The sequence below is a fragment of the Thunnus maccoyii genome, chromosome 7 (genome assembly GCF_910596095.1).
Source record: "Thunnus maccoyii chromosome 7, fThuMac1.1, whole genome shotgun sequence".
Classification (NCBI taxonomy): Eukaryota; Metazoa; Chordata; class Actinopteri; order Scombriformes; family Scombridae; genus Thunnus; species Thunnus maccoyii.
The window spans coordinates 8,767,589-8,780,406 of record NC_056539.1 but is presented as its reverse complement, the minus strand read 5'-3'; the positions used below and the strand labels follow the sequence as shown (position 1 = coordinate 8,780,406).

The 12,818-nt window shown below is 43.3% G+C and overlaps 3 protein-coding genes across 9 annotated transcripts in view; 1 reads left to right on the top strand and 2 right to left on the bottom strand.

Moving 5' to 3' along the window:
* The window catches only part of LOC121900313 (proteoglycan 4-like), a 676,357-nt gene that overhangs the window by 307,810 nt on the left and 355,729 nt on the right, over nucleotides 1–12,818 (bottom strand). The gene's annotated exons all lie outside the window — the stretch shown is intronic.
* Nucleotides 1–12,818, bottom strand: part of fip1l1a (FIP1 like 1a (S. cerevisiae)) — a 75,222-nt gene that overhangs the window by 14,240 nt on the left and 48,164 nt on the right. The window contains exon 12 of one of the 2 annotated variants that reach the window (XM_042416567.1): nucleotides 11,023–11,046. The exons of the other annotated variant lie outside the window; for it this stretch is intronic. Within the exon in view, the coding sequence (XP_042272501.1) occupies nucleotides 11,040–11,046 (7 nt within the window). The 3' untranslated portion in view covers nucleotides 11,023–11,039. Of the gene's footprint in view, nucleotides 1–11,022; nucleotides 11,047–12,818 lie in introns of those variants that run through there. 2 annotated transcript variants of the gene reach the window in all.
* Nucleotides 1–12,818, top strand: part of lnx1 (ligand of numb-protein X 1) — a 37,990-nt gene that overhangs the window by 4,552 nt on the left and 20,620 nt on the right. For 2 of the 6 annotated variants that reach the window (XM_042416536.1, XM_042416538.1), the window contains one exon: nucleotides 3,052–3,578. In XM_042416536.1, the coding sequence (XP_042272470.1) occupies nucleotides 3,124–3,578 (455 nt within the window). In that variant the 5' untranslated portion in view covers nucleotides 3,052–3,123. Of the gene's footprint in view, nucleotides 1–1,531; nucleotides 3,579–9,464; nucleotides 9,572–9,820; nucleotides 9,872–12,818 lie in introns of those variants that run through there. The other 4 variants (XM_042416540.1, XM_042416539.1, XM_042416537.1 and 1 more) reach the window with 3 other exon arrangements.

Here is a 12,818-nt window from a genome sequence, read left to right as displayed (position 1 = left end):
CAGAATTAGCCTTTTGCTCCGAGGGTGTGTTTGACTGATACAGATATGATTTGATTTGTCCTTGTGAATGTGAGGAGTGGATATGTACATAGCAACATGCTTGCTTTCAGTGTGTTTCAGTGTGATTCAGTGTGGACAGTGAGAGTGCTGACACAGACACACTTCTCTTGTCGTTGGGTTGTTTTTCAGAATCAATCGTTAGGAAAAGGAGCTGACATAGCAAAGCCTTATATCATTATTAACTCGTCCAGTCATCTCAGATCACAGGAAAGTAACCCCAGAGTGTATAAACAGTCCTATTTACATAAAATGTGCAATGTGTGAGGAAGAAGGTATAGGCTATCTTAAACAAACAAATCTTCTGGCTCTCAATAGTTGAAAAGGGAGAACCTATTGAGCCAAGACTTGACATGACCATGGTGTTGTATTTACAATCTACACAGCTTTTTCTTTCATCTTGTGATCAAAAATGAACTGGAAAAGTGAAAAGAAAGATTGCTTTGCAACCAAACTAAAAACCTCACATTTCATATGCTTGTTTGGATATTTGCCTGCAGAAGTAGCTATTAAAGGTTAAGGCTGGCGATTTTCTATATTTTTCTTATTGTCAAAAAATCTCATGTGCAAAGCCAAACCAACAATGAACTGATCTTACTTACAAGTATTGTGTGTGTATCCAAAGCCTGATATATCTTATTTCTCTGTGCTGTAGACCTTCATTGTTGTCCAAAAACTGTTAAAACACATCAATGAGCCACACCTTTGCACTGGGTGACATGCTGCTTTGCCCCGAAGATAATGGTTATAGTAGTTTGTTTTGAAACGGCTCCAAAGAGTAATAACAGCAATCCAGCCTTCAGTCTCAGGAGAGAAGATTCTTGTACGGCAGACGCCACTGTGCATGCTGTGCTGTAAATTTCTCAAAGAACTTCAGGACAAAGTCAAGAGGTTGTGATATGTAACACAACAAGCTTGCAAAGCACTGTAAACAGAACCGTGTTCCCGCACATGTGCGGTGGCGTCCGCCTTACACAGAACTACTCTCTTGAGACGTGACCACTGTTATTACACTCTGGAGCCATTTCTAAACAAACTATAGTAACCATTGCTTTCGGGGTGATGGAACATGTCACCCAGCGATGTGACTCATTGTGGTGTTTTTAATAGTTTTTGGAGGAATATATCAGGCTTTGGACACACACACACAATACTTGGAAGTAGGATGAGTTCATTGTTGGTTTGGCTCTGCACATGAGATCTGTCGACAATAAGAAAAATATAGAAAGTCACCAGCCTCGTCTTCTAATAAAAACTAGAAGTATGTATGTGTTAAGATTCACTGGTATTGGGTGGAGAGCAGCAGTACAACAGGACTGTCATGGCAGTGTAACTTCAAAGATCAGGAATGAGTTGGGGAGTGTTGATGCTCTGCAGGCATGGGTGTGTTCTCTGAAAGTGCTCGTCTTTACGAGTGGGTGTGTAGAAGCATGCACACGCGTGTGTGTGTGTGTGTGTGTCCACGTGCATGGCTTTGCCTGTAGGTACATGCATTTGTGTACAGAAAGCCTGTTACTGTTTCATTCCAAACTCAGATTATTATGGTTAAACTGTTCCTGCTAGTCTGTAAGTATCTGGGCGCTGAAGATGTCATCCATTTTGTTTCAGGCTACTAAATAGGAGTACATTCCAATCCTGTTGCAATATTCTTATTGTTAGTGTGTAGTTATCTTTGTCTCTTTTAACACCAAAGTTTCCCAGGAGAGAGAAGAGAACAAAGTTAAGAAGATTATCTTATCCTGTTCAGATCAGGAGCTGCAGAGAATATCAAACCACCTTCATTTTTCATTTTCTTTAGCTTTGAATCACTTTTTTTTTTCATTTTCTGCTCCTGCTGGCAGGTATTTGCTCTCTCTCTCTCTCCCTTTCTGTCTCTCGCTTTTCCTGTGTTGTGATGAAAGTGCTCTGCTCCATAGATCAGGCCAGACCTCAGACGCAGCAGGTGCCACAGTGTGTGATGAATCAGCCGTGTCACTGCAGCTCGCTGTGGGAAAGTTCATCTTTGTTAAGACTGCTCAGCCTCTACTTATTAGTCGTCCCCTCCCAGAAACACCAAAGACACTGAGCTTTTATGGCAGTCACAACTCGCCATGCTCCATTCTCACACTGTGTGGCTGTTTGTTTTGACAACTCTGCTGTTATACATGTGCCGTGCAGCATTTGTATGCATTAGCATATTAAGATGCACATCAAAGTCTATTGTTTATTCCACTATTTAGCACAAGAGCATGGGAATGTGTCCAATTAAAACAGAACTAGCACTTGGATTACATTTATATGTTGTAGACTCCAAACAAAGTTCTGTTGTTGTTGTTGTTTTTTAACGATATGTAGTGTCTCATTAGTGACTCAAGTTACTCAATAGTGGGTCCAGAAACAAAGCAAGTGGAGCGCCAACAAGATGGCCGTTGCCAAGGTGACGTGTGTCTGACTGAGCCCATCTGTTCGCGTCCATGTGCTCAAGGAGCCTGCCTGTTTTGGATATGACGTGTACACTGGCACGCTCGCAGTGTCAACACAGTGTAAACCAGTGTGGCAATAAAGAAAATGAAAAAAAAACCAAACTGGCATGTTTGAAATCATGTCACTTCCCACAGTGGATTAACAGTAATGTGTGTTTGTCACGCAGTACAGTCAGTGAGTGCTGGAGACTTATCTGTGTCTATCTGTCTCTGCACTTGCCGCTGAGATGAATGGTATTGATATTCCTACATCCAGAGAAGAAATCTCAGTAGTTCGATATGACTTCTCTGTGCTGGAGGGGGGGCGGGGGGATCAAATAAACTGAGAAAAGAAAAAAAGTGTGTAGGACTGCTGCACACATCATGCTGCTGTTGTTCATGTGTGTGTGAAAGAAAAACAAAGAATCCCAGCATTCTCTCTGTCTCTGCTCCATAAAAAAAGCTTATGAATATTTTCACGCCCTGTTTACTTGACATGATAACCGTGACTGCTGTCTCCCTGTCTTACACTATGTTTCTTTTCCTTACAAAGTTCCCCACAGATGTCTGCTGCTAATGACCTCCCCACTGGATCCAACAAGACATCCCGAGTCCTCCACTCCAGATGAATATCCAGAGAGACAGTGGACAGCTTGAACTTGCCTTGGCGATGGCTGAAGCATCAGCACCACCTCTTTCCCCAACAGAATATGGACTGTTGTCTCCGCCTCCTGATCTGTGTGCGTCATGCGGCCACAGCCACCAGCTGGAGGAAAACCACGAGTACATCTACAAAGATGAGGTGGACGACGACCTCGTCTGTCACATCTGCCTGCAACCGCTCATCAGACCCCTGGACACGCCCTGTGGACATACCTACTGCCAGGAGTGTCTCACCAGCTTCCTGCTGGAGAGCGACTTCTGCCCCGTGTGCCGTACGCCCCTCATGCTCCAGAGCTGCAGGAAGCCTAGCCTGCTGGTGCACAAGCTGCTGGACAAGCTGACCGTGGCTTGCCCCTTCACTGACCATTGCACTGAAATAATGGCCCGTGGTGAAATGGAAGACCACATCAAGAGCAGGTAGGATGGTAGAAACACAGTGTAGTTTATCTCAACACTGCTTTTACCAGCCTCACATAGTAGAAGCAGTGTGCATCTTGAGACATTTACAGGCCTTAAACTGTGTATTTAACATTAAAGAAACTAAGATATAAGCAGTGCTCTTATATAAAACCAGTAAGCATTTCATTTCTTTCTCTCCTATTTACCCTTGATTCTTGCTATCCAGTAAAAGCTGCAATGACGTGCTGTAAACACTCACTCTAAGATTCCCACCCTCTTCTGCCCGTTGTCATTAACCCACAGCTCCAGCCCCAAAGGGGAAAGTTCTTCCTCCAACCAGGCTTTCATCTAAACTAGGCCCAGCTTCTGTGTTTATATATCATTAAAAGGCTGTACTTTGGTTTCTCTCAGTGTGGATCTGTTTTCATTAATGCTCATTAACACTCCCCTAGTCCAAAGGCCTCTGATGATAATTAGTGCATCTCGCCACACATCTCATACACAAGCAGCATATCTGCATTTCCTATTCATCACGCACTCTATAAAAACGTATTTTCTTTCTCCACCACCCGCCGCCTACACACCCACTCCCGTTTCCTCTGCTTCTACTCCTTTTGCACCTTCTTTCTTACTCCATCTTTCGTTCTATCCCTTTCTCTGCATTGCTCCATTGTTTCCCAGTCTTTTCCTTCATGTAGTGTGAATGTTATAATGAGGTGTGGAGCTCTGAGGCCGTGTCCCTGAAGGATTCAGCTGCTCTCCCATAGTTAGAAGGTGTTATCTGCGGAGGTGAGAGGCCATGTCCAGAGAGACGGCTCTACACTGTGTGCAAGGATGTGAAAGGGTTTCAGTGAAATACCCATTTCAACATTTCTCTTCTGTTCGCTTCTTTCAATACTGTTCAGCAATTATGGCTACTGTTTAAGCAGTGCAGTCAGTTTACCTTTTGTCGTACGTTTTATGTATGTGTTAAGATTTGATCATGAACTATGTAGATAGTTCAAGTCACTAAATGTGAGTAGGTCCTTGAGATACATGTATTTCTGAAATGTTTGTCATTGCAGAATCCGTAAAACATACATTTTGTCTGCAAAAGAAGCAGCAAGTGTGCGTTCCAAATGGGTGCTTGAACTCAAAAAATACAAATCAGCTCAAATGTAATAAAAGGTGGCACACAATCAAAGCAGTCAGCATCTGTTGAGATTCATGATTCATTAAAATATCATTGCTGACACATTTTGGCCATGTAGGCCTTGTATTGATAGTGTTAATACTGCAATACTTAGGCTATGTTCACATTACACGCTGCAGTAGCCCAAATCTGATTTTTTTTCATATCAGATCTGGTCCACTTGCATATGTGGTCCTGGATCTGATTCATAACTGATCTATGGCAATGTGACCGCTGTCAGAACAGTCAGATCGGAATTCAATGTTTTTTTTAACATCTCACGTGCATGTGCATATTGCCTGTCATCATCATTCAGTGTTGGCACCTCATAGCTTGGTAAAAATAAACATTTCGCCGTCTTGTTCTCATTGTCATCCTCATCATCTGTATTGTCTGCCAACCTCCACAACAAATAATCCTGGACGTGTATGCTAGCGCAGCCATGTCATCCATGTTTATGATTTGGCTGTTGCACAAATGACATTATTGTTGTTATTCTTGTACACATGTGTCCACATTTCAGTTGTGTGACAGTTTAGGACCTCAGTGGTGTTCACACCGGAGCTGGATACATGTTACAGACAAACCTGAATGTGAACCATCAACACAAAAAGATCTGCTCTGACTAAAAAATTGGAACTGAGCATTAAGGCCCATAATGTGGATGTAGGCTCATATGCAAGACAATCAAGGTAATGATTTAATTCAACACAGGTGCACAGCAGACCACAGCTAAAGGGCGTATTAGCTCTCAGATAGCTACAAGGGGCAAGTAAAGAGACAGAAAACATTTTTGTTTGGCTATATTTTGTGTGATTCTCTAAATGCAGGGGTGGAAGAAATATTCACATCCTTTACTTATGTAAAAGTACCAATACAGCTGTGTACAAAATACTCCATTACAAGTAAAAGTCCTGCATGAAAAATCCTACTTAAAGGACCAGTGTGTAGGATTTAGTGGCATCTAGCAGTGAGGTTGCAGATTGCAGCCAACTGAACTCCACTCTTTGATTTCTGGTGAAATATCGGATCATTTGAACATTTACTGAAATGAAACCATGTGAGAAGTTTAGAGTGAAAAATCACTATTTGGTGGAGCTGTTAACAACTCATAGACATCTGAAATGTGACCCCGACTACACACTGCTTTTAGTAAGACGTCAAAAGGTTGGAAACCACTGGTTTCATCTTTAACAATGTGTTGTATTTTAAAAGCTTGTTATATTATCCATTGTGTCAAACCTTCATCTGAAAAGTAACTAAAGCTGTCAAATAAATGTAGTGGAGTAGAAAGTACAATATTTCCCTCTGAAATGTAGCAGAGTGGAAGTATAAAGTAGCAACAAATGGAAATACTCAAGTAAAGTACAAGTACCTCAAAATTGTATTTAAGTACAGTACTTGAGTAAATGTACTTAGCTACTTTCCACCACTGTCTAAATTTGTATAATGCCAGCTGTGCCTGCTGGTTTAGGTTCTCTCAAATATGACAAAAGGTAAACATGACTGTCATAGAAATAAGATCAAGAAGGCCATCAACGGTTTCACATACAAGTTTGTTTCCTGCATATGACACCACCATATCTGTTGATATTTTGGTGCCCGTGACGGTAGAGGACACTGTCACTGGCCATATGCCAGAATCTGGCAACAGGTCAGGAGTTGTAATGACTGAGACAGCCATGCCATCTGGTCACACTCCTCTAATCATTCATGACCTTTATTGGCCTTTGGATGAGGAAATTGTCACTCTGGACACAACTAGAGCAATCAAGAGCAAAATCCTAAGCGTTTGATCAGTGGCATTACTTTTTTTTGTTGGCTTTGTGATGTTGTCCTGTAAGGGCTCGCACAGAAGTCAGCCAGGGACTTCCCGCCCGCTCAGGTAATTTCTCTTCTTTATCCGATTACGCATGTAGCTGCATGTGCATGCACTGCCAGTAATGCTTAAAACAGTTTTTTTTACAAGCCTCTCACTCTTATATTTTTATATAAGCCAAATTAATTTACCCAGAGCTCCAAGTGTATGTTTTACTGATGTTCTGCCTTGAGCACAATAGAGTTTTTTTCTTTTTTTTTTCTTCCTCTTGTTTTTTGTGAAAATGTACTTCTTTTCAAATATACTTTTAAGCTCACAGAGGAATTCTTCAAAGGTTGTGTGAATATTTAGAAAAGGAATGAGCATTCCTTGTAGTTACGGTAATTTTATTCCATTTACGTTTCCTTGTTACTTCTGTATGTGACCTTCCTTTGTGTATGTTTGTATAGAGAGACCTCAATACTTTATTACAGCCTTTATGTATTATTATATCTGATGTAGTCTGGCTTCATTTCTAAAGCATCAATGACATATTTTTCTTCAACTGATATTACATTCAAGTCCAGGCAGGCCGTCAATTTACTGTCATAACACATTTCTTGCTTGGGGAAAAATTTCAAGACTAAAATGTGCTGTATCATGGAAACGAACCCCACATTTGTTGCTTTGTTTGAGGTTTAATAGCATCATACACGTAGCCAAATAACAACCCTGCTTTGACTTCACATCAGTATAAAGAATTGGCTGTTGTGAGTGAGGAATGGAAAGGAATAATGGGGCTGGAGTATTTGTATTGTGTATGTTATGATCTTGTTTTTGTGAGTGTGAGTTAATGTGGTAGTGTATGAAACGACTCCTGTGGGGCAGACTGGTTTCTGTTCACAAACTGCATCCTGTCACAATCCAATTACATTTCCATTTCCTACGTGCCCTGTGGTCTCGTTGCTGTGCGTACTGTTCAAATACCGCAGGACAACTTATGCCTCAGTATGCACAGACACACACAGACACACAGACACACACACACACACAAAAATTCAGCATGCCTGCCTCCACCCATGAAATATTCATTCAGACAGGGTATTTACACTAGTTAAGTGTCTTTCTCTGGGGTAGCAGACAGCTCAGTGCTATGAAAATCGGATAACTGTAGGGGGAAAAAGGTAAGTAGAGGAAAACAAGGACAGAAAAGCAAGAAGGCAAATGAGAAGATGAAGATAAAGGTCAGGAAAAGTAGAACGTTGTATCATGCTGGGAAAAAAAGTGTGATTTCAAGACTTGACTGCATCTGGAAAGAAACAAAAGAAAAAGCAAAAGGGACTGAGGGTGAGATTTGACAGGTCAGAATGGAAATAGATTAGGAGTGCAGTCTTTAGCCACTCTCTTGCTCTCTTGCTTTGTGTTTACCACAGAAAAAGACAGAGAGGGATGGAAGTGAGATTACAGGAGAGATGAAAAAGATAGAAACGGATGACAGAGAAAAAGAAATCTTGTACTCGCCTTAAACAACCTCATTGCAGTTTCCAGTTGAAGCGTACCTTGCTTTTGTATTCACAATCACATCACACCTTCAAGTCAACACCTAACATCTAACCCAGTCCATCAACACACACGTCTCCCCCAGTCACTTCCCGTCTGTAAGTGCTCTCCAAGATCCCTGCACAACCAATCGAAATAGGATGTGATGACAGAAGGGTTTAACCTTTGGTATTGTGCATTATCTATCCCCCTTTTATATTTCCCTCTGAAATTTGAATGGATGTATGAATGAACGTATGAATGAATGAATGAAATGTGTATTCAGACAGTGGTTCAGTTAAAAAAAATCAATTTTTTTCATCCCTGTCGTTTTCTTCCATGTCACTCAGAATAACAAGCTCCCATCCCTGCAAAGATTATTGATTTGCCGGCGTGTTTTGGTCATGCTCTGTCTTTTTTTTTCTTTCCACACATGTAGGCAGATTCTGTTGAGTGATCAGACCAATCTGCTGCACAGGGAGCAGTCCATCGTTGGAGAGGAGGGGTGAGGGTTTGGACAACAACATATTCTCTCCCTCCTCTCTATCCTCCCCTTCACGGGCCAACGTATGTGCAGGCAGGGGGAGGTGAATGCAGAGGTTGTACGTGTGTGTATATGTTTGAGTGTGTGCATGTGTGCGGGTGTGTGAGATGGTGGGAAGGCAGAGCCAATCAGAGCAGCACCAGGTATCTCCCCCCCTCCTGTCTTAGTTTGGTCTGCTCCATCTCCCCCCTCAGTGGTTTCTGCTGCAGTATAAGTCACAGCCTGCGCTGTTCTCTCTGACATACACACGCGCGCACACACGCATACGCACACACCGAGAGAGGCAGACATGCACACACACGCATACGAGCGCAAATCCTCTTACAACTCGCCACTGCCCAGAGCAGATTAAGGGGCTGCACATCTCAAATTGTATTCCAAATGTGCCACCTTTGCATGGGTCTCCTTCCTCTTCTTCTTGCACTTTCTCCTCTTCCTCCTGTGCCACAACGGGACTTCTCCTCTGCACCTGCTTCTGCTGCTTCTTCCTCCTCCGCTCCGTCTTCAACCTCTGGCAACTGGCCCGTTTGCCTCTGCAGCTGAGATGACCAGGCAGCCAGCCTGAGGCAGAGGAAGAAACTGCCAAGCTCACAGAGACAAAGATATAGAGAGAGGGGAGGAAGACAGAGGGACAGAGAGAGGCTGAAAAAGTAGGAAGTGAAGGATTAATTTCTGATCTGAGGGCGCCTCTGGAGAGGGAAGGCAGGCGAGCTATAGGGGGGTCAGCACGGCCAGGTTTGGAGAATTGGAGGTGGAGGAGGAGGAGGGGGAGGAGGGGGGAATAGAAGACGAGAGAGCTTCAGCGCAGAGAGGAGAGAAAGGGGCAAGAAAGGGGAAAAAGAGGAGGGAAAGAGCCGAGCGTTGACCATGAAGGCTCTGTTGCTGCTGGTCCTGCCCTGGCTCAGCCCGGCCAACTACACAGACAATTTGGGCAACCTGCACATCCTCTATTCTGAGCTGTGAGTACAACACTCAGCCTCCTCCTGCATCCTTTCACCAACATCACCCCATCTCCTCCCCATCCATCAACACTCCATGCTGTTAATGTTATTCTGCATTTCTGTGACTGATAGCAGGGACTTGTTTGTGTTTTCATGCAGTACGTTCATGCATATTTGTCTGTAAAGCACTGTGTTTACATTTGGATTGTCACCATAAGAGTTCAAGTGTGCTTCTATGGAGTGAAAATGACCACAGAATTGCTCCCTGATGCTGTGGTCATTGGTTGCTGTGGTAGTGGGATGCAGTAGTGCTAGCAGGTAAGGCTTTGTGCTGTCCAGGACAGTTTGGATGCTACAGAGCGGCACTGCAGCATGGCATGTCTCTCTCTCTCTCTCTTCCACTCTCTCTCTTCGGCAGCATGTGTGAGTGTGTCTGTGACTACTGTATTGATCTGAGCAAAATGTCAGCACGCATTTGCTCACAGCTGTAGGCTTTAAACCCTGTGTGTACGTGAGTCTCGCTGAGCATACGGACAGATGTGGCAACGCTGTGTTTGTGGAAAAGACTTTCACCTCAGCTTTAAAAATTCACAGCTGGCTACTCTCCTCTTCCCTCTCATATCGCATCTGTTCAATATATATAGAATGTTTTGAATGCATATAATCTTTATTATCGTTAATGTAAACATAATCAGCATTAAAAGCAAAACAATTACATATAGTAGCATAAAAACACACCTGTTAGCGCACGTTTTCACAACATTACCTTTAATTACTATTTCACCGTTAACAAACGGCAGTATGTCAGGTTTTGTTGTTGAATTGCGACACCATGGAAACAAACCTCTTATCTGGTGTCATATTCATTATGTGTGTGTGTCAACAGTAGCGCTGCATCTAATGATTATATTCATTATCAGCTGTTCTGTCTAGTATTTCTTTCAATTTATCAATGAATCTTTTATCCAAAAAAAAAAAAAAAATAGTAAGAAGTGGGCATCACAGTTTCACACAACTCAAGCTGCTGTCTTCAAATAGCTTGTTTTGTCCAAACACTCCAAAATAGAAGATTTACAGCGATTATAAATAAAGAAAAGCAGAAAATTCCTACATTTGAAAATCGTAAACCAGCAAATGTTTGGCATTTTTGCTTGAAAATTGACTTTGATGAATAATCAGCAGAAGTCAACAAAACAGCAGACAAAATATGACTGTCATCTTTATACGCTACACTATACATCACGCTGTCTTGGCTCCTCTATCTCAGACTGTTTTCTGGCCCTCAGACTCTCATTGTGTGGGAGTTAATGTTGACTATATTCAGAAGCTCCATGTGAAGCCGGGGCTCTCTGATCCCCGAGCTGGGCTACTGCTCCACTCTCCAGTCGGACGGAAATGTCCCATTATGCTGCATGAATACATGGAACAATAGAGCACCTCACAAATCCCCTCATTTCATTGTATGCTCTCTCCACTGAGTGGGGCTTTAGCTCCTGCAGACACCAAGAGCCCGTGGTATTGGGCAGCCATGGATGCCAAAGAGGAGGGAGAGAAAAGGAAAGAAGGGCGACGTAGGACAGAATATGTTGGAGGAAGAGAGTTAGCAGAGATGAAATCCTCACATTTGATTATATGCAGAAAGAACCGGGAGGAGGAGAAGGAAAGGAGCAATGCAAAAAAAGAGTGGAAGTGAAGTGGATAAGCAGTTCAGGGAAGTACAGCAGAGAGGAGAGAGGAGAGAGGAGATGAGAGGAGACAGGGGGGTATAAGGTCACTTCCTGTGCTTGCCTTCCATCTGGCCATACATACAGCTGCCATGGTGATGGCACCCAGCACGCCCAGCATGTGGGTCATGTGAGGGGTGGTTTGTAGATAAAACGCTCAGATTTTCCTCCGAGTGAGAAATATTGACAGTCAGACAGCTTTGTGTGTGTGTGTGTTTGAGTGTGCGCTTGTGACAGTGAGGTTTTTTGCTGATTATGACATGACAGAGAGAGAAACCAGGAGCAGACAAACGTGGACGTGGTGTTTTTCCGCCTGGCTAGAGAGCGGTGGCACACCATTTGTCTTTATCCATACCGTTGACAGGAGCAGCCTCCCGCTCCCCCCTGTGTGACCACCGCCTCTGCCTGCTCCCTCTCTCCGCTCGTCTCTCTCCCTCCCCTCTTCCTTCTCTGATGTCTTTCAATTTCGGTGATTACTACAGTGAGTTTATATTGCGTGGGAAAAAATGAGAGTGGCTGCAATCTGTCTTGCTCACACATAAATGCACGTACACACTCTTGTATACAGACGATATTGGCTATACGCGGGGTGTAGATGGAACTAACAATGCAGCGGGAGAGTAAATGTTTCTCTGTGATGAAATGCTTAATATGGTTACTGCCATTTTACTCTGTCAGCACCAGCCAATACAAAGCACACACACACACACACAGGAGCACACTGAGATTGTGATTTTACTTCCTAAGACACATACACACACAGACCTTGTTTACCCCCCACCCCTCCCCAACCCACATGGCCTCCCCTGCTAATCACAGTGCAGTGCTGTAGAGCATTAATGATTAATCTGAGTTCATTTCTGGTTCTGGGCTGAGATGTCTTAAACACTATGATTAGCTTAGCTTCCGTCTTTTCAGCCCTCATCTAGGAGGTGTTTGATCATCAAGAGCTGTGCGCACTCCCAGTGCTCCGGACATCTTCAGCATGGACGCATCCTAACAGGATTAGCCACCCGGCCGCCACGCACTCGCTGGATCTGAACAATACCAGTCATTTGTTTATGCCAGTCAAAGGCAGTGCGCCATGCCATGCCCTCTTCTGCCTCCTGTCCACTCCAAGTGTGGGGCAGGCTTCACTAATTAGACTTTTGTTTGGATTAAATATTAATCCCTGTTCAGTAGTGAGGCAGCTCTCCCTGTCTCATTGTATCTAGCAGGCCAGAAACACAGGGAAGGCCGGGGGGAGAATAGATGAGAGATAAAAAATCAGGCTAACAGCCTACTTCCTACCCTCCTGCACAACTTGCACAGCTCTCTAAAAGGAGATAATACTAAATCACCTTAATTATTTTCTTGTGGGATTTACAGTATGAAGCACATTCAGTGAATCCACCGTGGCAGCATTTATATGCATGGGTGGACAAAATCTACAAGAAACACAAGTGTTAAGCGGCGCACACTGCTCACACAATCAGACACGAAACAGAACATGGGGCAAGGACACATAACTGATCACAAACAGACAGACAAATGCATAAATC